This window comes from Triticum urartu, chromosome 3 (assembly GCF_003073215.2).
Source record: "Triticum urartu cultivar G1812 chromosome 3, Tu2.1, whole genome shotgun sequence".
NCBI classification, from domain to species: Eukaryota; Viridiplantae; Streptophyta; class Magnoliopsida; order Poales; family Poaceae; genus Triticum; species Triticum urartu.
The window spans coordinates 130,747,011-130,772,238 of record NC_053024.1 but is presented as its reverse complement, the minus strand read 5'-3'; the positions used below and the strand labels follow the sequence as shown (position 1 = coordinate 130,772,238).

The window sequence follows — 25,228 nt, the reverse complement described above, 5'->3', positions numbered from 1 at the left end:
CCACCCCACACCCTCCCGTGCCGAGCCGCTGCACCGCCCCTCCAGATCCGGCGAGAAGAGCCGCCCCCCAGTCGCCGCCGCCGCTGGGACCGACCACCATCGAGCGCACCACCCTCGTCGCCGCCCGGGATCACTCGCCACCAGTTAGTCCCCTTTTTTATGATTTTCGCAAGCTGTGTAGTAGATTGACGTGCCGGCGTGCGTGTAGATGGAGTTGACCCCGTGCGAGAAGTTCCTGCTATCCGATTCGTCCGATTCGGACGACTTGGATGTGGAGACCATGCTTGCGACCTTTCGGCAGCAAACATTGGTCATGGCGCTTGCCGTGAAGGAGCATGAAGACGAGTACCGAAAGAGGAGGCGAGGATCTACTGTCGGGCGTCTGTGCATTCTGCGGAATCGCCATCTTGGAAACAAGATGTTGATGCAAGATTATTTTTCGGAGAATCCTACATATCCTGCACACCTCTTCCGCAGAAGGTACCGAATGCGCCGATCCCTTTTTGTGAAAATTGTTGAAGCTTGCGAGGCAAATTGCCGGTATTTCAATTAGAGAAGGAATGCCACGGGCTTAAAGGGATTTAGTGCATATCAAAAAATCTCCGCAGCTATGCGGGTGATTGCATATGGCGTCCCGGCTGACTATGCTGATGAGTATCTTCGCATTGGTGAAGATAGCACAATTGAGTTTGTGCGTAGATTTACGAAAGTGATCGTTCGTGTCTTTGGTCCCGAGTATCTTCGGGCACCAAATGAAGATGGCACAAAGAAATTGATGGCAGCTAATGAGAGGAGAGGTTGGCCTGGGATGCTAGGTAGCATTGATTGTATGCATTGGAATTGGAAAAATTACCCCAAGGCTTGGCAAGGAATGTATTGTGGCAAGTCTCGTGATGCAACAATTGTGCTAGAGGCCGTAGCATCCGAGGATTTATGGATTTGGCATTGCTTTTTTGGTATGCCCGGCACACTCAATGATATCAATGTTTTGCAACGCTCTCATTTGTTTGCTAGGCTTGCTACCGGTGATGCTCCTTCTTGCGACTACATTATCAATGGGCATGAATACACAAAGCGGTACTATCTTGCAGATGATATATATCCTCCTTGGTGCACATTTGTCAAGAGCATCAAAGAACCCAAAATAAAAAAATAATGTGAATTTGCAAGGGTGCAAGAGGCACCCCGAAAAGACATTGAAAGAGCATTCGGTGTTTTGCAATCTAGGTTTGCTATTGTCCGAGGTCCTGCTCGTTTTTGGGATAAGAAAACCCTGAAGAACATCATGACTTGGCGTGTTATCCTGCACAATATGATATGACTTGGCATGTTATCCTGCACAATATGATTCTTAAAGATGAGAGAGGAATGGACTTAGAATTCTTTCATAATAATGTGGGTAGCCGTGTCAAACCAGCTAGAGACCCAAACCGCATTAGAGCTTTTCTTCAGACATACAAGGAGATTGAAAATGCAGACACACACTTTCAACTGCAGGAAGATCTCATTGAGCACCATTGGCAAAGGGCTGGACAGTGACTAATTTTTGTATTCATTTGTATTTGTATTCATGACAAGTTTCGTATTGCATTATTTTAAGTTTGCTACGGTGATTTGAATAATTATTTGTAATACGGATGGTTATTATTTTATGTTTGATTTGAATAATTCAGTTTGTTTTCGATTGTTGAATTATGTTGGATTTGAGATTTGCGGGCTGATGATTTGCGACGATGCAGCGGCGCAAAGAGCAGAACCCGCATAGCCGACCCGTAAAAAAGCATATTTCGTGAATATACTTTTTTACAGATCCGTTTGGAGGGTCTGCATCTGTGCCAGCCCGCGCCGGCCCGTAAAAGCTGTTTTGCGCGAACTGCATACACGTTTTGCGGGGTCTGCTAGAGTTGCTCTTATGTACTCTTCTGTGTCCCACTTAGAAATTCCTGAGTGGTTTCACTCGGTCTCATCGAGTGCATTGGGTGTCTCATGACAATTTTTTTGACATCCATTTGGTCTCACCGAATCAAATCCACTTTGTCTGTCCAAAGAGATTGTGCAGCTTCTGTCCCTAACCTTATTTTGGCTCTACATGATGCATACAACCTCGGATTATGATGATTTTTATATCAAAATCGACTGTTTCGACGAGACAAAGATTTTTTGTGTAGCAACTATTTTCATTTGAGGCCATCTTAATTGTGTTTCTAGCCATGCCAAAATCTGATGTCAACATATGCTTCGTTGGATTTATCATATCTTTTACGGTCGAGCTCTGTTTTGGACCACCTTCATATCCATCTTGATCTTCTCAAAGAAGGCTATCCAATGGTGACTTCCAACCATAATTTTGGTGTCATCTTGCTATACCATCAAGCTTCTCTTCATGATTGTGTCACTTTTGAGCATCAACACATGCCCCCTGTTTTTTGGCAAAGCTAGCTTGCCAAAAACTAACTTTCACCGAGTCCGTTCTAAGGACTATACCAACACTTCATTGGCCATTTTGTATGCTTAGGATGATAAGTATATATCGGCCATTGCATTCTTAAACTTTCTTGATGCAAACCTTGGTGGAACTTCCTCAATTCCTTGCTTAGTTTTCATCCAAGCGCTTGAAAAGAACACCATCAACAATTCGACAATAAAATTTTCATATACAATTGTGCATCTCAAAGCCATCTGTATTGTCCACCCTTTTGCTAGTATCTTGGATATAATTAACAATGAACTTTCCTCAATCCCTACTTTCGCTTGCCAAAAAATTCATTAGTGGCCGAAGCAATGGGATCCAGTTCGGCCTTACCTTTGTCGGTGACACTAACCATCGGCTATTGATACATATGCAATACACCATTATCAATATGGTAGCCGGATGCTTGTTGTGCTAACTCATTTGCTCGCCAATCGTCATGTCTAGACATATGAGCCATATTAAAGCATCCCAAGGTGAATATTACATCTAGGAATTCCTCAAGATAAATTATAACGAATCACCGGAAGCCTCAATATGTGTAGCACCTATAACAACCAAAAGCCCCAAACCGAATAATATGCATATTCGGCTTTGATTATTTATGCAAAAATATTTTGAGCGGCATGAGGATTCACAAAATAGAACCACAAGGAGATATATATAAATAACACCGACACCTTGACCATTGGTATGAATTGAACCATCAAAATATAATCTCCATGGTACTAGAGAAACCATGTGAATATAAATATTATGCATGACCTCTGTCCAATGCTCAGCAATAAAACTAACAATGATTTGGCTTTTCATACATAATAAATTAATGAGCCAAATCATATCCAGCCAAAGCATAAGCGCACTCACCAGTTCTACAACTATGAATTGGTCTATGCAACATATATTGAATGGATCAATTATAATGTCTCAACTCCACGTAAGCAATATTGATATAAGCATATTTTTAAATGAATGCATACCTTGTCTCGGTCTCTAATTAAACTAAGTACGATGTTAGAATACCACACCTGTCATGCTTAGATATATTCTTTGGGCGATAGATAAATATCGGCCATTACCACAAGGTTCATGTAAACTTCATCCACCAAAGCATGTATATCCAAAATAAACAAATGAAATAACAAACCAAATATTTAGATCCTTTGAATCAGCAACAAAAAATGTAGCTAATCAAATGTATAGTGATTTGGTAATACCCTTTCATGACCTAGGAAATTGTATTGCATCCATGGATCAAAATAAGCCAATGGGGGATAACCAATCATACCTGGTGATGAATTACATGGCATATGCATCAATGACATGGTTGAAGAATATGGATGATGTGATAACCGAAGATTCTGGTGGTTAGATGTAAACCTTATGTTAGTTGTTCATAGTTTTCACTATTTTCCTGCCTTCGCTGCACTTCTTGCAATACAAGCTTGCACATTATTCTTGTTTAGAGTACTTCCTTTGGGAACCCATGGCATGTTCCTCTTTTCAAGTTCTTGTGCACTACGCTTTTGCAATTTCTTATTTTGCCAATACGATAAGCCGAGCGGGCACCTCGGCTGTGATTCCATTTTGGACAAGGGTCTCTCTTTCTTGGCCTTATGCGCTCCCAACTTCTTTTCTTCAGGTTTGGCATTTTGGATTTTGAACAATTGATTGCATCATCTCATTGCTTTTAGTAGCCAATGTCAACACCTTAATTGTTTATTTGCCATTTGAAATCAAATCCGAAGTGGCACACTTACGACAATCTTCTTTGATGCGATATACTTGTTTGACCGGCTCTTTCTTCTCTCTTGAGCTCCGGACCGATTTCTTATGATTGAAATGGTCTTTGACATGTGATTGTTCATCAAATGTTGATCTTCTTGGAGCTAGATATCGGTTGTGAGACGGTCTAAAATAAGATGTAGAATGTGCCCTCGTATCATACTTGTCCCATGATGGATATAACAAATAAATTACCCCTCTTCATTGGTCTCTCAAGATTTGTTATATGGATTTTTCTAATGGATGCACTGACAGCAAAGTTATGGCTAAATATGAGAATAGGCAAATTATTTCCTAGACATACCTCTTCAAATATATTGGGAGAGCATAATGGTGATGTGACTTGAACAATATCTTGCTTTGCCTTTGGATGACTCCCCAACACCTTGCAGTCCTCTTTTCTTGATTCTGTGCATCACTACTTCGAAGATCTTTGTCAATCAAACTTTGTTCAGCTACTTGCTCTCGTCCTTTAGGCTCATCAATTTCTATGGGACGAAACTCATAGGGCAGGAAGTAGGTTCACTTTAGAAAAATCAAACACGGTTGTTTTGCCATACTTGCCATGCTCTTTCATAATGATACTTGCCTTTTTGGATATGATGGATTCAAAACACACACTAGTTGATTCAGCCATTTCAATTGTACACTTTCACTCTTCAAATCGTCATTCTTTTTTGCTTTTACCAATTGGCAAGACTTCTTTTCTTTGAGCCAATTTTTTTTCTATTTGTTCTTGACGGCGAGAGGCAAAATAAGTTTAAAGTTTTTTCTTAATTTCAGCCCACTCCGAATATGATTGCCCCCAATCAAAACGGTGAGTTAGCGCCTCTGCCACTTTAGTAGTCATCTTCTCCTTTGGCCTAAGCAGCCCGAGCTCCTTGACAATGCGAAGAGAAGCTCAGTGAGCCACTGTAGCCTTGGACGCGATCGCAGCCTGGCGCGCGTTGTGGCGACGGGGACCGAGGCAGCACACGACTTGGGCAGGACTGTGGGGTGTTGGGGAGGCGCGTTGGCGAAGACTAGAGTCGGGATGTCTCAAAAGAGGCGGCGGGGCTAGATGCTCTCCTCGTCGCCGACGGTTTCTAGCTGGCAGACCTGGCGGGTGACCGCGCCTAGTTGGACCTCCATGGTGCATGCGGGTGGTGGGGCTTGGCGGTGGAAATTGACTGGGCTCGCCCGTGGGCCAGAGAGCATGGGGCCAAACACATCCAGCTGGTCTTCGGGACCCACACTTTCCTTCTGCTCACTGTTGATGAAGTCCAGCGGGGCTGCGACCGCAGCGTTAGCCGCTGCCTGCAGCTCGTTGGCCATGCAGTCTACCGCGGCCTAGGTTGCCAATGGCTTCTTGGCGGCGACGAAGAACGCCTCCACCGAATCGCCGCGGGGATCGGAGTTGTCTTATGTGGCCGCCTGTGGTAGCTCTACAAGGGGGGCGGTAGAGTTTGCTGACTTGACGGCTCACCATCCGGAGCATTTATTCATTATCTTCAACCAGCCGGCGGACCACGTCAACGCTGCCAGGCGCAGGTCCATTCCGGGTCGATGGCGCCGTCTTCAACATTGCGTCGTGGCATGAGCATGACCATGCGGGCTTCGGCAACTTCAACCTCCACGCCAGGGTCGTCATCGAGAAGGTGCAGATGCAGTACTGGTCCCTGAAAGGCGTAGTCTCCTTCGCGACAAGGTGCGCGTGGACTTTCTCGACAGAATGCTCGAGCGTGGCGACACCAAGACTTTTGTCTGCTGGCTCTGGGCATGGGATGTCGCCCACATTCCCACCAAGCACATGCTATGGGTGCTGCCGCGCGTCGCTGGAAGGTGAAGGAGATGCAGGGCTTCTTGGCACCCAACCGCCGGGTGGCGCCGCCGCCCGGAGCAACGCGGTACGGCATGCTCATCCATGTGGATCGAGTCGAAGTTTGGTCCCTTCCTTCACGGACTTTCTGCTGACTTCGTCAATTGCTTTTTATCGCTTAATAGAAGGGAAATTTTCTCAGAGACTTTTTGTTCTGTGATGTATTTAAGGCTCTGTTGATCAGTTTAGCAACCTAGTTTAAGTACTAGCATCCCACCCCTACGTTCTTGTACTTCAAGATACTCTCCCCCGCTTGCTGCTCGCCTCAGCCAGACATGGCTTCATCGCACTCGGGGCAGAGCGGCTTGCCGTCTTCCAACTCCGACGAGGGCGATGCGCCATCCCCCCACGTGATCCCTGGCACGTGGACGATGGAGGTTTATACAATCTGGAGCCATCTGTGTTGCAGAGGGCTTGCTTTGGGGGTACTTCTCCACTTTTGAGCTTTGTTTCCTGGTGTGTTCCTCTCATGTCTTAATCCATGTATTGCATTTCCAGGGCCCCCAAGCAATAATTTCCGGCCCCATCCACCCGTCAAAATTTATTTCCCCAAAATAACTTCCACCAACTTCCCCATACCCTCGCGTTAACCAGCCAATCGTTGCTCCTCCTACTTTGCCTCAACAGAGAAAAGACCAGTCTTGTTCCTCCGCCTCCCTCTCTTCCGGTAACCAAATATCACCGGCGTGAGGCACGAGCCTGTTTGAACATGTCCGCCTCACGCGCCCTCCTCTCGAGCCCGCACGGGGTTGCGAGCCGGACCTTCACGAGAGCGGCGCCGGCCCGCCTCGCCGCGCCCTCGATCCCGTTCGCGCGCTCCGGCGCTCTCCGCGCCCGGACCGCGATCCTGTCGTCGCCGGCGGCCACTGTGCCGGTGACCTCTGCTGAGCCGAAGCGCCGGATCTCGCGCTCCGTGTCGGACTCGGCGCCGCTGGCGAAGCCTGCGGTCCTGGTGGCGGAGAAGCTGGGCGAGGCCGGGCTGGAGGTGCTGCGTCAGTTCGCGGACGTGGAGTGCGCGTACGGCATGTCCCCCGCCGAGCTCCTGGCCAAGGTGGCGCAGTTCGACGCGCTCATCGTGCGGAGCGGCACCAAGGTGACGAGGGAGGTGCTGGAGGCGGGGCGCGGGCGGCTGCGGGTGGTCGGCCGGGCCGGCGTCGGGATAGACAACGTGGACCTGCAGGCGTCGACGGAGGCGGGGTGCCTCGTCGTGAACGCCCCCACGGCCAACACCGTCGCCGCGGCGGAGCATGGCATCGCGCTGCTCGCCTGCATGGCCCGCAACGTCTCGCAGGCAGACGCCGCGCTCAAGGCCGGTGAGTGACCGATCGCTTCATTTGTGATGGTGTTTAGTTACGTCCGTTTTAGTTGCCATTGTTCCAGATTTTAGCACTATTTTTGACATCGACGTCCGATTCTGAAGGAGGGCGGCAGATTAACACCACAAATAATCTTTGGCGCTCACTCCTCCTCAGAATAGGAACACGTGATTAAATTTCCAATTTGGTGGTGTCACTTTAGTGGTGTTGGGTGCGAGAGAAAGGTAAATTTAGACTTTACATGGACATATTGTGTCTAAGACGGACACCTTTCAATACTTAGGATCAATGCTAGTAGTAGAAAGCAACGGTTGTCGTATCAAAGAGGGTAATAGCCGGCGAACCAAAGCGGAGGTGGATGAAGCGGCATGCTACAAAGAAGTAACCACTAAAGCTCAAAAGTAAATCTGCATGACGGCGATTGAATCTCTCCGTTGGAGCCTATGTTAAATTATTGCGTCCTATGAACACCGCCACGTCGCTAGGACCCGCATTTTTCTAGGCTGGCACCACCAAAGAAGCCGTCGTGACCACAGGCTTGCGTACGTGTCTTGATCCATGAAATAATTGTCCCTTGCTACCTTCTCTCCTTTTCTGTCAGCTCATACAGTGGAAATTAGATTTGCTGTTTTCTGATATAAGGGTAGTGATCAGTCAAGTAAAAACCACACAAGCTAGTAGTACGTATGATCAATTGAGGTTTGCTCGTGTGCTTGCTTTGGGATTATAGTATTTTGCTCTTCGCTTTACTAGCCAGCAATGATTGAGCCGACGATATTCAGGATAGGTTTTCTTCGAAAAATCAGCCTTCGACTTGTGAACATAAAAAATGCCCCATTAGCAAGTTATAATATTTAATAAAATTACCATAGAACGACTGTTCTAGGGTTTCAGCTCAAAAAAAGCAGATCAATTGTCAGGGTGACTCCACGAGAGCATTAATCTCTAGTTTGATTTCCTTTTAATCACTTTGTAATAGCTGTATGCACTCAAATCCAAAAATAAACAAATGTACCTCCCTCTTTGTGTTGAAAACGGAGGAAAAGTACACACGCATGACCCCCATAACCCAACTGTATCAGTATGATGAACCGTTACAACGGAAAATGAACAATGTATTTGGTAAGAGCCTTCAGATGACATTTGGGTTGTGATATCGACGACCTGCTTGCCGTGGGTGATTGATTGAGTACAGTATATTGCATCTTTTGTGTGTCTCTGAAGTCTGTTTGAAGATCATGACAGCTTACCAGTGTAGCCAAAAGGGGTGCATCAAAGCTGTGGGTGAGGAGTCTTTGCTTTCTGGGATTAGTTCAGATAGTAGGAAGTTATGCTTTCAACATCTTTGCGAATCTAAGTGTAATCACACACTGAAGCGTACTAAAGTGAATATGTATGAAAACTATTGAATGTCATGATTGCTACTTAGTAGTACTACTAAATAGCAGCAACGGAAGTGGAATATAATTTTAGATTCTCTGGTCCACTTTCGTTGGGCTTTACCTTTCTCGTGATAAGCGGTTGCAAATTCAGCAGGATGATGCCTTTTTCGTACTGAGGAATCTGTGCAAAACTATTTTGGCAATATGAAACTAATAAAATTTGATGGGTCCCAAGCATGATACCTCAGCTTAGTGGGGAATATGATCCCTGTTCAACTTTAGCATTTTCATCTGCTATGTGGCAAAAATTTAGTGCTACATGTAGAGGCAAAATCGGTCTATGATATTTTGGAACTTGTTGCTTTCTGGCACTTATGAAGCCAACAAAATTATGCGTTGTCAAGGAGGAAATTCGATGGATGTAGGCTGCCTTTGTTTTGCCTGCAAAAGTTGCTATATGATCCTATCTAACTATCTAGTAGGTATTTTCAGTTTTTTACCATGAAGTTTTAACGATGAATTCACCTCGCCGTTTAACAACCGGGTCCCCCAAGGGAGGGTGTAACAGAGTGTGGGGAAATCCTGTTGCTAACATTCAAGTGGGCATGAAACTTCAACCCTATACTTTTCCTATTCCTACATTTTCAAAATCCTACGAATCAAAGAGGCCCTTAGCAGTGTTTCCAATCTAGATATGTCAAATTGATTATGCTCCTATCTTGCATGTTTACATTGTCGCATAAACTTAACACTTAAATACTTCTTTTGTGGAATTACTTGTCGCTCAAACGGATGTATCTAGACGTATTGTAGTGCTAGATCATCTGTTTGAGCGACGAGTAATTCGGGATGGAGGGAGTAACTTTTAATCACGGAATACAAAAGCAAAAAAATTCCACAGGTGATGCGAGTGAACTCGTTCATTCTTACTAATAAAAGTATTGAACTGATTTCCCACAGGCAAATGGCAAAGAGCCAAGTACGTTGGAGTTTCCCTAGTTGGAAAGACTCTTGCCATCATGGGCTTTGGAAAGGTTGGCTCAGAGGTGGCAAGGCGAGCGAAAGGGCTAGGGATGCATGTGATTGCCCATGACCCCTATGCCCCGGTCGATAAGGCCCGTGCCATTGGAGCAGAGCTGGTGTCCTTCGAGGAGGCCATCGCCAAGGCAGACTTCATCTCCCTCCACATGCCGCTCACCCCGGCGACATCCAAGGTCTTCAACGACGAATCCTTCGGGAAGATGAAGACCGGCGTGCGGATCGTCAATGTGGCCAGGGGCGGAGTGATCGATGAGGATGCTCTGGTCAGGGCACTGGACTCCGGCAAAGTTGCTCAGGTGATTCGAAGCTTCCTCTTCTCAGCTTTCTTCTGGCTCGCCGGTGTGGAGATTTCTCTGAAAGGTGGAGGTTTTGTTTGCCAATCTGGATCAGGCAGCTCTTGATGTTTTCACTGTGGAGCCCCCGGCGAAGGACAACAAGCTGGTTCTTCATGAGAATGTCACTGTCACGCCCCATCTTGGAGCAAGCACAGTGGAGGCGCAGGTCGGCGTCTTGGCTACGATAAATGTTTCAGTGGATGTAATCAAACCACTTGCCGCTCTTTTTGAGGTACCAACACACCCGAACTTGCCGCATTGCAGGAAGGCGTTGCCATCGAAATTGCTGAAGCCGTCGGCGGCGCACTGAGAGGTGAGCTCACAGCGACCGCCGTGAATGCTCCCATGGTCCCAGCAGAGGTACGCATGAAGCTTCTTGAGAAGTTGAGATGTCGGTGATAGACTGTGATTATGCGGCAAATCTTTCTTCTGAATCTGTTTCTTCCTTTTACAGGTCATGTCAGAGCTAGCTCCGTATGTTTCCCTGGCGGAGAAGCTGGGGAGGCTGGCAGTGCAGCTCGTCGCCGGGGAGAGCGGCATCAAGGGCGTCAAGGTGGTGTACACCTCAGCCAGGGACCCCGACGACCTCGACACGAGGCTCCTCCGGGCGATGGTCACCAAGGGCATCGTGGAGCCCGTGTCCAGCACCTTCGTCAACCTCGTGAACGCGGACTACACGGCGAAGCAGCGCGGCCTGCGCATCGCCGAGGAGCGGGTCTCCCACGACAACGCCGCCGCCGAGGCGCCGCTGGAGTCCATCCAGGTGCGCCTTTCGCACGTGCAGTCCAGGTTCGCCGGGGCGATCAGCGACGGCGGGGACATCGTCGTGGTCGGCAGGGTCAAGTACGGCGTGCCCCACCTGACCGTCGTCGGGCCCTACGAGGTCGACGTCAGCCTGGAGGGGAACCTGATCCTGTGCCGGCAGGTCGACCAGCCCGGGATGATCGGCAAGGTCGGGAACATCCTCGGGAAGAGGAACGTGAACGTCAGCTTCATGAGCGTCGGCCGCACCTCCCGTGGCAAGCAGGCGATCATGGCCATCGGCGTGGACGAGGAGCCGGACAAGAAGACGCTCGAGAAGATTGGGGCCATCCCGGCCGTCGAGGAGTTTGTGTTCCTCGAGCTATGATGGACGGGGGGCGCTCGCTCCACTCCTCGCTAGAATAAGTGGCATCGCAGCAGCATCATATTGGTTTGATGCCACGCGGAGTGGGGTGAAGTGATCCTTCCACGGCGCCTTGGTTTGGCCTCCGTTTGAATAAGAACGATGTGTGTGTATGGTATATGCTGTGTGTGTCAACCTGTGCGCCTAGCGCTTGTTTATGGAGAGTCGTATCATAGTATTATATTGTTTGGCTAGATATAATTGTTTGTGTGTTGCAAACTTGCAATACAGACACAAATATTTTGTATGTAATGGTGATGATTTACATGTCATTTTATTTCTATTTTTATTTACTTATAAAGACAGCAGGATGCTATAAGCCTATAATAAAGTTGGAGAAAAACAAAGTTACGAATACGAACTTAAGAGGAAGGGAGAGATTTGTGCTGGTTGCCAACCGGTAAATCAGGAAGGGAGAATACACCCAACTGGGAAAACTCCAGGGTAATGATAACTGGTGAACATCACCTGGGAAAAGGATAGCAAGCGAACTTTTTTGTGCACCTTTAATTCGTAAGAGCATCTACAATCGGGCGCACAAATCGGCCTCATACGTTCGGGCAGGCTGCCCGGTTACTGTTTGGTCACGATTTTTCAACCTAGATGTCTCTCTCAAACAGGCCTCAAACGTACGAGCTGACTGACACCTTATATCCAACCCAAATATGGGATGGATATGGGGCGTCTGAACATGTCCGCCATGTCGGATCCGACAGCCCGATCCCATCGTAAATTACACCAATTCCACCCCCTAGACCTGTCGGATCCATTTGCTATCTTCTTTCTTTTTCCTCCTCCACGTCGCTCGTCTCGCAGCTCCGCCGCCGCGCGCACTCCGCAGCCGTTCCTAGCCTCTGCGCCGCCAGCTCTGGTAGAGCAATCCACTCTCCTGCTGTGGTGGAGGTGTTTAGACCTGAGTATCTCGGAGAACCAAATGTGCAGGACACGAAGAAGTTGTTGGCTATTGGAGAGGCAAGGGGGTTTCTAAGAATGTTCGGATCAATTGATTGCATGCATTGGCAAGGGAAAAATTGTCCTAAAGGTTTGTGGGGAATGTATCAAGATAACACCAGAGATGCCACCATCATACTAGAAGCGGTGGCATCACATGACTTATGGGTTTCGCGTGCTTTCTTTGGAATGTCGGGTTTTCACAACGACATCAACGTCCTTCAACGATCTCCGGTGTTCAGGAGGCTTTGCAATGGGAAATCACCGCCGTGCAACTACACCGTCAACGGTCGAGACTACAACATGTGATACTATGTTGCCGATGGTATCTAACCTCAGTGGGTGGTGTTTGTGAAGACCATATTCGAACCGCATGGTAATAAACAGAGCCACTTTGCAACAATGCGGAAAGCGGCTAGAAAGGATGTCGAGAGGGCATTTGGTGTGCTTCAATCTCGTTGGGGAATTGTGTAGAGCGCTGCAATGATGTGAGAATCATAAACTTTGTGGTAGTTGATGACATATTGTGTTATTCTGCACAATATGATTGCCGAGGATGAGGGTGATGGTGTATCCCAAACCAATGATTTTGAAGCACCTGGAGAACAAGTTGAAATCCTGAAATATCAAGATGTGGCTCAGCTTATGAATTTTCAGCAGATGCATCAGAATCTTCAAGATCATCATATGTACACACAGCTACCCAATGATCTTGTGGAGCACATGTGGGCCCACAATGAAAACCAAGGAGCTAATGCTTTATTTGTGCACTTAGAATAAATTTTATGTAAACACTATCTATGCTCAGTACCAACATTTGTTATTTATGTACGACATTGACTTTTATGATCGACGTGCATGGATTTGCATGGATTTGAGAGTCCAGATTTGAGATATGTGAATGCTGGGAGTGAATTATAAGGGCCCGTCCGGATACACCCGCGGGCTTGCCCAGGAGCGTCTATAGACGTATAGTGGGTCGGATTTGCCAAGTCTGACTGTAGATCCTCTAAGGACTTGGTAACTGTTATTCACTTAGAACCATGTAAACCTAGCTGGAAATGGTTGAACTATAATTTGCCATGTTTCAAAATACCGTACGGTTTAGTACTTTGTTCCGAGAGTCAGTCATCCCAAAATGGAAGAAATTTAATTCCAGGATTCTCCTAAATCTTTTGGTGTCTTGCATGATCTGATCATCAGAATGCATGAACTGTATGGAATGTTGCTTGTCCTAATCTAGTTATCTGCAATCCACATGATATGGAACTGCAATTGCAATGGTAGCAGGAACGACCTTGCTTTTTTTTTTTTTGCAGAAGAGGAATGACCTTGCTTGGGCGACCTTCTCTGTTATGATGTTGTTTTCTAAGTTACAAAACCTAAAACCTGCTCGATGGTTTTGTTATGTTGGATGTGCCCCAAGAAGCTTCTTTCTTTTGATTTTTGTTGTTAATATATTCTGTGGATGCTCCCTATACTCATTTTGAAGTTTGGCAAATATCAATTCTCTGGATGTTCTTCATACATGTGGTGAATCACATGATGTTCAAATGTTAGCATAGCTAAGTTGTATGTTTGGCAATGACACAATGCACAGATCAAGTGTTCAGACATTGTTGTACTAGACTTAGTTTGCATGCTATGTATGGATGATTTGTGTTGTTTTCTATCCGAACTTTGATTAGTATCGGCCACTTTGCATGAATTTTATCCGATTAGTTAAAATGTGGTTTGAAATGTATGCGGCTAGCGTTGGATGGCCCTCCCACATCCGTATCCGTGGACTGGTCCCGTGTCAACGGACAGATGTGGGAAGATATTTATAGGTTGCCGTTGAAGATGCCCTTAGTCATAAGGATATAAAATGTTTGGTGTCAAAAAAAGCATAGAAAAATGTTGTCCCAGATTCCACGGGTGTGAAACGTTGCACGAGCCCTTCGGAAATTTCTTCGAAACTCCTGCAAACATAGAGTTGTTCTCGGTTTAGGTTCCAAAATCCGTGGACTCCTTTTCTTCTCAGGTCCCAATCGAGATCAGTTGATTCTGTGAATGGGTGGATAGCGAGGCAAAGCGAATGCCGTTCGTCTCTTCCGCTCCCCCTGTGCCATACCACGCGGCACGCGCGGGTGGGTCGTTACCGAGACCGACACGATTCATTTTGAATGGAGGCGTCACTCGCCGGATGGCAGGCACGCTGACCCCGCGCCTTCGCACTTTACAAAGCCCGCTCCCGCTCAGCACACACAAGGACCCGGTCCATGCACCGGGCAGCCCACCACGAGGCCCGCTATTTTTTCAGTTTTCACCCTCGTATCCATATTAATTGGGCCATGCTACGCGTCGTCAGGCATCCACCGCCTCGCGAGCCGTCCGATTGTGCCGTCCGTTCTTCTTGTTTAATTTCCTGCAACAACACTCTGGTTGGAAAATATTTTCTTCTCTAACTTTCTGCAGCAAGAGTCATGTTACAAAAATCCTTTTTCTCTAATTTTGTGTAACAAGACCTCTGTTGCAAAATCTTCTCTTCGTTGATATACCGCAACAAGACCTTGTTGCAAAAAATATTCTTCTCTATTTTTTTGCAACAAAACCCTTGATGCAAAACTTCTTCTTTATTTTCCGTAATAAGACTCTCGTTGCAAAACCTTCATTGCAATATGACCAAACATCTCCAGCTTCTCCTATGTATTCCTGCAATAATACTATTGTTGCAAAAACCTGTAAGAACGCCGACGGCTGCAACGGTGAGAGCACCCCGTGGTCTCTGCATCACGCTGTTTGTTGCGGTATGCCTTTTCGAACCAGGTGCCCAGTTCTTCTTGTCTAATTTCCTGCAACAATGCTCTTGTTGGAAAATCTTTTCTTCTCTAACTTTCTGCAGCAGAGACATGTTACAAAATTCCTTCTTCTCTAATTTTGTGTAACAAGACCTCTGTTGCAAAATCTTCTCTTCTATGATATACCGTAACAAGACCCTGTTGCAAAAAAAATATTCTTCTCTATTTTTTGCAACAAAACCCTTGATGCAAAACTTCTTCTCTATTTTTCTGTAACAAGACTCTCGTTGCAAAACCTTCATTGCAATATGACCAAACATCTCCAGCTTCTCCTATGTATTCCTGTAATAGTACTATCGTTGCGAAAACTTGTAAGAACGCCGACGGCTGCAACGGTGAGAGCACCCCGTGGTCTCTGCATCATGCTGTTTGTTGCGGTATGCCTTTTCGAAACGGGTGCCCGGTTGCAAGAACTGCGGTACGGAGCATTTTGTATGTTCAGATGAGATCCATAAAGAGATTGCAGGCGAAGGTTAGATTCAACGCATGGATAGAAGAGATAAAATATGCGGCCATTTCAGTAGAGAAAGGGATGAAGGAGAGAAGCGGTGTGATGGCCCATAAGACGTGTGTCAAGCGTAGAACCTCATGGACTTGAGAGAAAAGATCGGTCAGTTGACCACTAGCTTTTTTTTCCATATTAATTGTACTGATTCTAAAATAACATATTAATTGTACTAAATCAATGATAATTAATATGGATGTACTAAATCAACGACAATTATTATGGATAAGCGAGAGAAGCAAAAAAATATGGCCTCTCTACCAAAAACAAGCATAAAATAACAATTTTTATAGAAATTAAAGAGGGACTCTGATAAGTGCCACATGTATGGCATGCAGCAATTTTGCTTTGACTTTTTTGATGGTACCTTTAGTTACCCGGGGATGTGAAGTATGACAACTTTCTGTTTGGATGAACAGTTTTAGTTTTCTAGATTTTGTTTCCCTTTTTTATGGTAATTTTAGTTGTAAAAACGCGAGAATGGTGTTACTACGTGCCACACATATAACACTTATCATTTGGGTTAAAGAGAGGATTTCGGATGTGAACATTTTAGTTACGCATTACCTAAAACAGCGCAGTCTTTGGCCTCATCTCAAAACAAAAGAAAAAAATGTACTCATATGACATTAATGCCAAGATCTTCCTTGGATGTGAATTGTCGTGGCCTTAAGGGGCGATACATTTTTTGAATTATAAAAGCATCTCCAATAAATGATATAGGTGTATAAATAACTATCTTTTACATCATCAAGGCCTAAAAATGCCGCTCCAACGGATGATGTAGATGTATATATTTTTACATCACCTGCTTCAGATAATGTAAATACAACATTTAAAGATACAAATTTGCATCTCCAACCGCTGGAAATGTAAACCTAGATGTAAAACGGCCAGCCACGCGTCAACCAACCGTCATCATGAAAGTTTTCAACTATTGATCCCTTTGCTGCTGCCGTCACCGGTCGATTTCGGCCAGATTCGACGCCTCCTCGCCGCCCCGGCCAGCTCTAGCGCCTCGCCCTTGCCACCGGGCCACCATGGCCGCCTCCTCCTACCGCGCGGTCGTCGTCGTCGCTCCCGTGCTCATCTTCCCATGGCGACGCCACCGGGGATCCTCGAGGAGCGCCCGCTCGAGTCGGCTGCGGAGGATGGAGCTCGGCAGGCTCCACATCCAGTCGCCGTCGTGATCCACATCCACCACCAGCGGAGGACAAGGAGGAGACGTCCCCGGGCTATACGTGTGTTGAAAGCGGAGGCGCTGTCCGTTCGGCGCTTGATCGGATCTTCCGCGATTTGAATCGTGATACGCCCATTTTGCATCATGCTTTTATATCGATATTTATTGCATTATGGGCTATTATTACACATTATGTCACAATACTTATGCCTATTCTCTCTTATTTTACAAGGTTTGCATGAAGAGGGAGAATGCCGGCAGCTGGAATTCTAGGCTGGAAAAGGAGCAAATATTAGAGACCTATTCTGCACAACTCCAAAAGTCCTAAAACTCCACGGGAGTCATTTTTAGAATATATAAAAATATTGGGCGAAGGAAGCACCAGAGGGGGGCCACCCACCATCCACGAGGGTGGGAGGCGCGCCCGCCTGTCTCATGGGCCCCCTGGCAGGCCTCCGGTGCCCATCTTTGGCTATATGAAGTCTTTCTCCCTGGAAAAAATAAGAAGGAAGCTCTCTGGATGAAACTCCGCCGCCACGAGGCGGAACCTTGGCGGAACCAATCTAGGGCTCCGGCGAAGCTGTTCTGCCGGGGAAACATCCCTCCGGGAGGGGGAAATCATCACCATCATCATCACCATTGATCCTCTCATTGGGAGGGGGTCAATCTCCATCAACATCTTCACCGGCACCATCTCATCTCAAACCCCAGTTCATCTCTTGTATCCAATCTTTGTCTCAAAAACCTCAGATTGGTACCTATGGGTTGCTAGTAGTGTTGATTACTCCTTGTAGTTGATGCTAGTTGGTTTATTTGGTGGAAGATCATATGTTCAGATCCTTTATGCATATTATACCCCTCTGATTATGAACATGAATATGATTTGTGAGTAGTTACTTTTGTTCCTGAGGACATGGGAGAAGTCTTGTTATAAGTAGTCATGTGAATTTGGTATTCGTTCGATATTTTGATGAGATGTATGTTGTCTTTCCTCTAGTTGTGTCATGTGAACATCGACTACATGACACTTCACCATTGTTTGGGCCTAGGGGAAGGCATTGGGAAGTAATAAGTAGATGATGGGTCACTAGAGTGACACAAGCTTAAACCCTAGTTTATGTGTTGCTTCGTAAGGGGCTGATTTGGATCCATATGTTTCATGCTATGGTTAGGGTTACCTTAATACTTCTTTTGTAGTTGCAGATGCTTGCAAGAGGGGTTAATCATAAGTGGGATGCTTGTCCAAGTAAGGGCAGTACCCAAGCACTGGTCCACCCACATATCAAATTATCAAAGTACCGAACGCGAATCATATGAGCGTGATAAAAACTAGCTTGACGATAATTCCCATGTGTCCTCGGGAGCGTTTTCCTTTATATAAGAGTTTGTCCAGGCTTGTACTTTGCTACAAAAAGGATTGGGCCATCTTGCTGCACCTTATTTACTTTTTGTACTTGTTACCCGTTACAAATTACCTTATCATAAAACTATTTGTTACCGATAATTTCAGTGCTTGCAGAGAATACCTTACTGAAAACTGCTTATCTTTTCCTTCTGCTCCTCGTTGGGTTCGACACTCTTACTTATCGAAAGGACTATGATAGATCCCGTATACTTGTGGGTCATCAAGACTCTTTTCCGGCGCCGTTGCTGGGGAGTGAAGCGCCTTTGGTTGGTGGAATTTGGTAAGGAAAAAATATATAGTGTGCTGAAATTTACTGTCACTTGTTACTATGGAAAGCAATCCTTTGAGGGGCTTGTTCGGGGTATCTTCACCCCGACCAGTAGAGCACAGAGTTGCTCCTCAACCTACCGAACCTACTGAAAATGTTTACTTTGAAATTCCTTCAGGTATGATAGAAAAATTGCTAGCTAATCCTTTTACAGGAGATGGAACATTGCATCCCGATTTGCACCTAATCTATGTGGATGAAGTTTGTGGATTATTTAAGCTTGCGGGTATGCCCGAGGATGTTATCAATAAGAAGGTATTCCCTTTATCTTTGAAGGGAAAGGCATTGACATGGTTCAGGCTATGTGATGATATTGGATCATGGAACTACAACCGCTTGAAATTGGAATTTCACCAGAAGTTTTATCCTATGCATCTGGTTCATCGTGATCGTAATTATATATATAATTTTTGGCCTCGTGAAGTAGAAAGCATCGCTCAAGCTTGGGGGAGGCTTAAGTCAATGTTATATTCATGCCCCAATCATGAGCTCTCAAGAGAAATTATTATTCAAAAAAATTATTCTCGGCTTTCTCTCAATAATCGTCCATGCTCGATACTTCTTGTACTGGATCTTTTATGATGAGGACTATTGAATTCAAATGGGATTTATTGGAAATAATTAAATGCAACTCTGAAGATTGGGAACTCGGGAAGGTAAGGAGTCAGGTATAACACCTAAGTTTGATTGTGTTAAATCTTTTATGGATACCGATGCTTTTCGTGAATTTAGCACTAAATATGGACTTGACTCTAAAATAGTAGCTTCTTTCTGTGAATCATTTGCTACTCATGTTGATCTCCCGAAGGAGAAGTGGCTTAAATATCATCCTCCCATTGAAGTAAAAGTAGTTGAACCTATTAAAGTTGAAGAAAAGACTATCACTTATAATGTTGATCCTATTGTTCCTACCGCTTATATTGAGAAACCACCTTTCCCTACTAGAATAAAGGATCATGCTAAAGCTTCAACTATGGTTTGTAAGAGTAATACTAGAACACCTACACCATCTGAGAAAATTAAAGCTGAACCTAGTATTGCTATGGTTAAAGATCTCTTGTCCGATAATATTGATGGGCATGTTATTTACTTTTGTGATGAAGCTGCTAAAATTGCTAGACCCGATTCTAAAAATAAACATAGACCTGTTGTAGGCATGCCTGTTATTTCTGTTAAAATAGGAGATCATTGCTACCATGGCTTATGTGATATGGGTGCTAGTGCGTGTGCAATACCTCATTCTTTATATGAAGAAATTATGCATGATATTGCACCTGCTGAGTTAGAAGGTATTGATGTTACAATTAAGCTTGCCAATAGAGATACTATTTAACCGGTTGGGATTGTTAGAGATGTTGAAGTCTTGTGTGGGAAAGTTAAATATCCTGCTGATTTTTTTGTTCTTGGTTCCCCACAAGATGACTTTTGTCCCATTATATTTGGTAGACCCTTCTTGAATACTGTTAATGCTAAGATGGACTGCAAAAAGGATATTGTTTCTGTTGGTTCAGGGGATATGTCTCATGATTCTAATTTTCCTAAATTTCATAGACAACCCCATGATAAAGAATTGCCTAGTAAATATGAAATTATTGGTCTTGCTTCTATTGTCGTGCCTCCTAGGGATCCTTTAGAACAATATTTGATAGATCATGAAAATGATATGTTTATGAATGAAAGAAGGGAAATAGATGAAGTATTCTTTAAACAGGGACCTATTTTGAAACACAACTTGCCTATCAAAATTCTAGGGGATCCTCCTCCACCCGAGGGTGATCCCATGTTTGAGCTTAAACCATTGCCTGATACTCTTAAATATGCTTATCTTGATGAAAAAAAGACATATCCTATTATTATTAGTGCTAACCTTTCAGATCAAGAAGAAGATAAATTATTGAAAACTTTGAAGAAGCATTGTGCTTCTATTGGATATACTCTTGTTGATCTTAAGGGCATTAGTCCCACTCTATGCCAGCACAAAATAAAATTGGAAAAAGATGCTAAACCGGTTGTTGATCGCCAACGACGGTTAAATCCTAAGATAAAAGAAGTGGTAAGAAAAGAAATACTAAAGCTTCTGGAGGCAGGTATAATTTATCATGTTGCTGATAGTCAGTTGGTAAGTCCTGTCCATTGTGTCCCTAAGAAGGGAGGTATTACTGTTGTTCCTAATGATAAAGATGAATTGACCCCACAAAGAATTGTTACAGGTTATAGAATGGTAATTTATTTCCGCAAATTAAATAAAGCTACTAAAAGGATCATTACCATCTACCTTTCATTGATCAAATGCTAGAAAGATTATCCAAACATACACATTTTTGTTTTCTAGACGGTTATTCTGTTTTCTCTCAAATACATGTGTCAAAAGAGGATGAGTAAAGGACCACTTTTACTTGTCCTTTTGGTACCTTTGCTTATAGACGCATGCCTTTTGGTTTATGTAATGCACCTGCTACTTTTCAAAGATGTATGACTGCTATATTCTCTGACTTTTGTGAAAAGATTGTTGAGGTTTTCATGGATGATTTCTCTGTATATGGAACTTCTTTTGATGATTGCTTAAGCAACCTTGATCGAGTTTTGCAGAGATGTGAAGAAACTAATATTGTCTTGAATTGGGAGAAGTGCCACTTTATGGTTAATGAAGGTATTGTCTTGGGGCATAAAATTTCTGAAAGAGGTATTGAAGTTGATAAAGCTAAAGTTGATACTATTGAAAAGATGTCGTGCCCTAAGGAGATTAAAGGTATAAGAAGTTTCCTTGGTCATGCCGGTTTTTATAGGAGGTTCATTAAAGACTTCTCAAAAATTTCCAGGCCTCTGACTAATCTCTTACAAAAAGATGTTCCTTTTGTCTTTGATGATGATTGTGTAGAAGCATTTGAAATACTCAAGAAAGCTTTGATTTCTACACCCATTGTTCAGCCACCTGATTGGAGTTTACCCTTTGAAATTATGTGTCATGCTAGTGATTATGTTGTAGGCGCTGTTTTAGGACAAAGACTTGATAAGAAATTAAATGTTATCCAATATGCTAGTAAAACTCTAGACAGTGCCCAGAGAAATTATGCTACTACTGAAAAAGAATTTTTAGCAGCTGTATTTGCTTGTGATAAGTTCAGACCTTATATTGTTGATTCTAAAGTAATAGTTCACACTGATTTATGCCTACTACACTACCTTCTTCTTGTAGACATTGTTGTGCCTCCAAGTGCAGAGGTTTGTAGGACAGTAGCAAATTTCCCTTAAGTGGATGACCTAAGGTTTATCAATCCGTGGGAGGCGTAGGATGAAGATGGTCTCTCTCAAGCAACCCTGCAACCAAATAACAAAGAGTCTCTTGTGCCCCAACACACCCAATACAATGGTAAATTGTATAGGTGCACTAGTTCGGCGAAGAGATGGTGATACAAGTGCAATATGGATAGTAGATAAATGTTTTTGTAATCTGAAAATATAAAAATAGCAAGGTAGCAAGTGGTAAAAGTGAGCACAAACGGTATTGCAATGTTAGGAAACCAGGCCTAGGGTTCACACTTTCACTAGTGCAAGTTCTCTCAACAATAATAACATAATTGGATCATATAACAATCCCTCAACATGCAACAAAGAGTCACTCAAAGTCACTAATAGCGGAGAACAAACGAAGAGATCATGGTAGGGTACGGAACCACCTCAAAGTTATCCTTTCTGATCGATCTATTCAAGAGTTCGTAGTAAAATAACACAAAGCTATTCTTTCCGTTCAATCTATCATAGAGTTCGTACTAGAATAACACCTTAAGACACAAATCAACCAAAACCCTAATGTCACCTAGATACTCCATGTCACCTCAAGTATCTGTGGGTATGATTATACGATATGCATCACACAATCTCAGATTCATCTATTCAACCAACACAAAAAACTTCAAAGAGTGCCCCAAAGTTTCTACCGGAGAGTCAAGACGAAAACGTGTGCCAACGCCTATGCATAAGCTCACGAGGTCACGGAACTCGCAAGTTGATCACCAAAACATACATCAAGTGGATCACGTGATATCCCATTGTCACCATAGATAAGCACATGCAAGTCATAAATTAAGTGTTCTCAAATCCTTAAAGACTCAATCCGATAAGATAACTTCAAAGGGAAAACTCAATTCATCACAAGAGAGTAGAGGGGGAGAAACATCATAAGATCCAAATATAATAGCAAAGCTCGTGATACATCAAGATCGTACCACCTCAAGAACACGAGAGAGAGAAAGAGAGAGAGAGAGAGATCAAACACATGGCTACTGGTACATACCCTCAGCCCCGAGGGAGAACTACTCCCTCCTCGTCATGGAGAGCACCGGGATGATGAAGATGGCCACCGGAGAGGGATTCCCCCCTCCGGTAGGGTAACGGAACGGGTCTAGATTGGTTTTTGGTGGCTACAGAGGCGTCTGGCAGCGGAACTCCCGAACTAGGTTATTTTCCTGAGGTTTCTGTATTTATAGGAATTTTTGGCGTCGGTCTCACGTCAAGGAGGTGCCCGAGTCGTCCATGAGGTAGGCCCACGCGCCCGAGGGGTGGGCGCGCCCCCCACCCTAGTGGACGGCCCGGGACTCTTCTGGCCCAACTCTGTTACTCCGGGGTCTTCTTTTGGTCCATAAAAAATCGTCAAAAATTGGCACGTCAATTGGACTCCGTTTGGTATTCCTTTTCTGTAAAACTCAAAAACAAGGAAAAAACAGAAACTGGCACTGGGCTCTAGGTTAATAGGTTAGTCCCAAAAATCATATAAAATAGCATATGAATGCATATAAAACATCCAATGTTGATAATATAATAGCATGGAACAATCAAAAATTATAGATACGTTGGAGACGTATCAAGCATCCCCAAGCTTAATTCCTTCTCGTCCTCGAGTAGGTAAATGATAAAAATAGAATTTTTGATGTGGAGTGCTACCTAACATATTTATCCATGTAATTATCTTTATTGTGGCAAGAATATTCAGATCCATAAGATTCAAGACAAAAGTTTAATATTGACATAAAGATAATAATACTTGAAGCATACTAACCAAGCAATTATGTCTTATCAAAATAACATAGCCAAAGAAAGCTTATCCCTACAAAATCAAATAGTTTGGCCATGCTTCATTTTCGTCACACAAAATGCTCCCATCATGCACAACCCCGATGACAAGCCGAGCAATTGGTTCATTCTCTTTAACGCGCTTCAGCCTTTTCACCCTTACGCAATACATGAGCGCAAGCCATGGACATAGCACTATGGGTGGAATAGATTATGATGATATGGGTTATGTGAGAAGACAAAAAGGAAGAAAGTCTCACATTGACGCGGCTAATCAACAGGCTATGGAGATGCCCACCGATTAATGTCAATGCAAGGAGTAGGGATTGCCATGCAACGGATGCACTAGAGCTATAAATATGTGAAAGCTCATCAAAGAAACTAAGTGGGTGTGCATCCAACTTGCTTGCTCATGAAGACCTAGGGCATTTGAGGAAGCCCATCATTAGAATATACAAGCCAAGTTCTATAATGAAAGATTCCCACTAGTATATGAAAGTGACAACATAGGAGACTCTCTATCATGAAGATCATGGTGCTACTTTGAAGCACAAGTGTGGTAAAAGGATAGTAGCATTGCCCCTTCTCTCTTTTTCTCTCATTTTTTTTTGTTTTTTTTGTTTTTTTTGTTTTTTTGGCCTTTTCTTTTTTTTTTGGCCTCTTTTTCTCCTTTTTTTTTTTTTCGTCCGGAGTCTCATCCCGACTTGTGGGGGAATCATAGTCTCCATCATCCTTTCCTCACATGGGACAATGCTCTAATAATGATGATCATCACACTTTTATTTACTTACAACTCAAGAATTACAAGTCGATACAAAGAACTAAATATGACTATGTGAATGCCTCCGACGGTGTACCGGGATGTGCGATGAAACAAGAGTGACATGTATGAAAAATAAGCATGGTGGCTTTGCCACAAATACGATGTCAACTACATGATCATGCAAGGCAATATGACAATGATGATGCGTGTCATAATAAACGGAACGGTGGAAAGTTGCATGGCAATATATCTCGGAATGGCTATGGAAATGCCATAATAGGTAGGTATGGTGGCTGTTTTGTGGAAGATATAAGGAGGTTTATGTGTGATAGAGCGTATCGTATCACGGGGTTTGGATGCACCGGCGAAGTTTGCACCAACTCTCAAGGCGAGAGAGGGCAATGCACGGTACCGAAGAGGCTAGCAATGATGGAAGGGTGAGAGTGCATAATATCCATGGACTCACATTAGTCATGAAGAACTCATATACTTATTGCAAAAGTTTATTAGCCCTCGAAGAAAAGTACTACTACGCATGCCCGTAGGGGGATAGATTGGTAGGAAAAGACCATAGCTCGTCCCCGACTGCCACTCATAAGGAAAGCAATCAAAGAACACCCCATGCTTCAAATTTGTCACACAACGTTTACCATACGTGCATGCTACAGGACTTGCCAACCTCAACACAAGTATTTCTCAATTTCACAATTACTCAACTAGCACAACTCTAATATTACCACCTTTATATCTCAAAACAATTATCCAGTATCAAACTTCTCATATTATTCAATTCACTTTATATGAAAGTTTTTATTATACCCATCTTGAATGCCT

General features: G+C 44.1%; 1 protein-coding gene across 1 annotated transcript; it reads left to right on the top strand.

The window, feature by feature from the left end:
• The first annotated feature begins 6,694 nt into the window (after positions 1 to 6,694).
• Positions 6,695 to 11,641, top strand: LOC125543279 (D-3-phosphoglycerate dehydrogenase 3, chloroplastic-like). Its single transcript, XM_048706577.1, has 5 exons — positions 6,695 to 7,426; positions 9,772 to 10,148; positions 10,243 to 10,353; positions 10,452 to 10,547; positions 10,642 to 11,641. Exons 1-5 carry the CDS (start codon positions 6,823 to 6,825, stop codon positions 11,314 to 11,316), a joined length of 1,863 nt encoding a protein of 620 aa, XP_048562534.1. The 5' UTR covers positions 6,695 to 6,822; the 3' UTR covers positions 11,317 to 11,641.
• Positions 11,642 to 25,228: the final 13,587 nt, after the last annotated feature.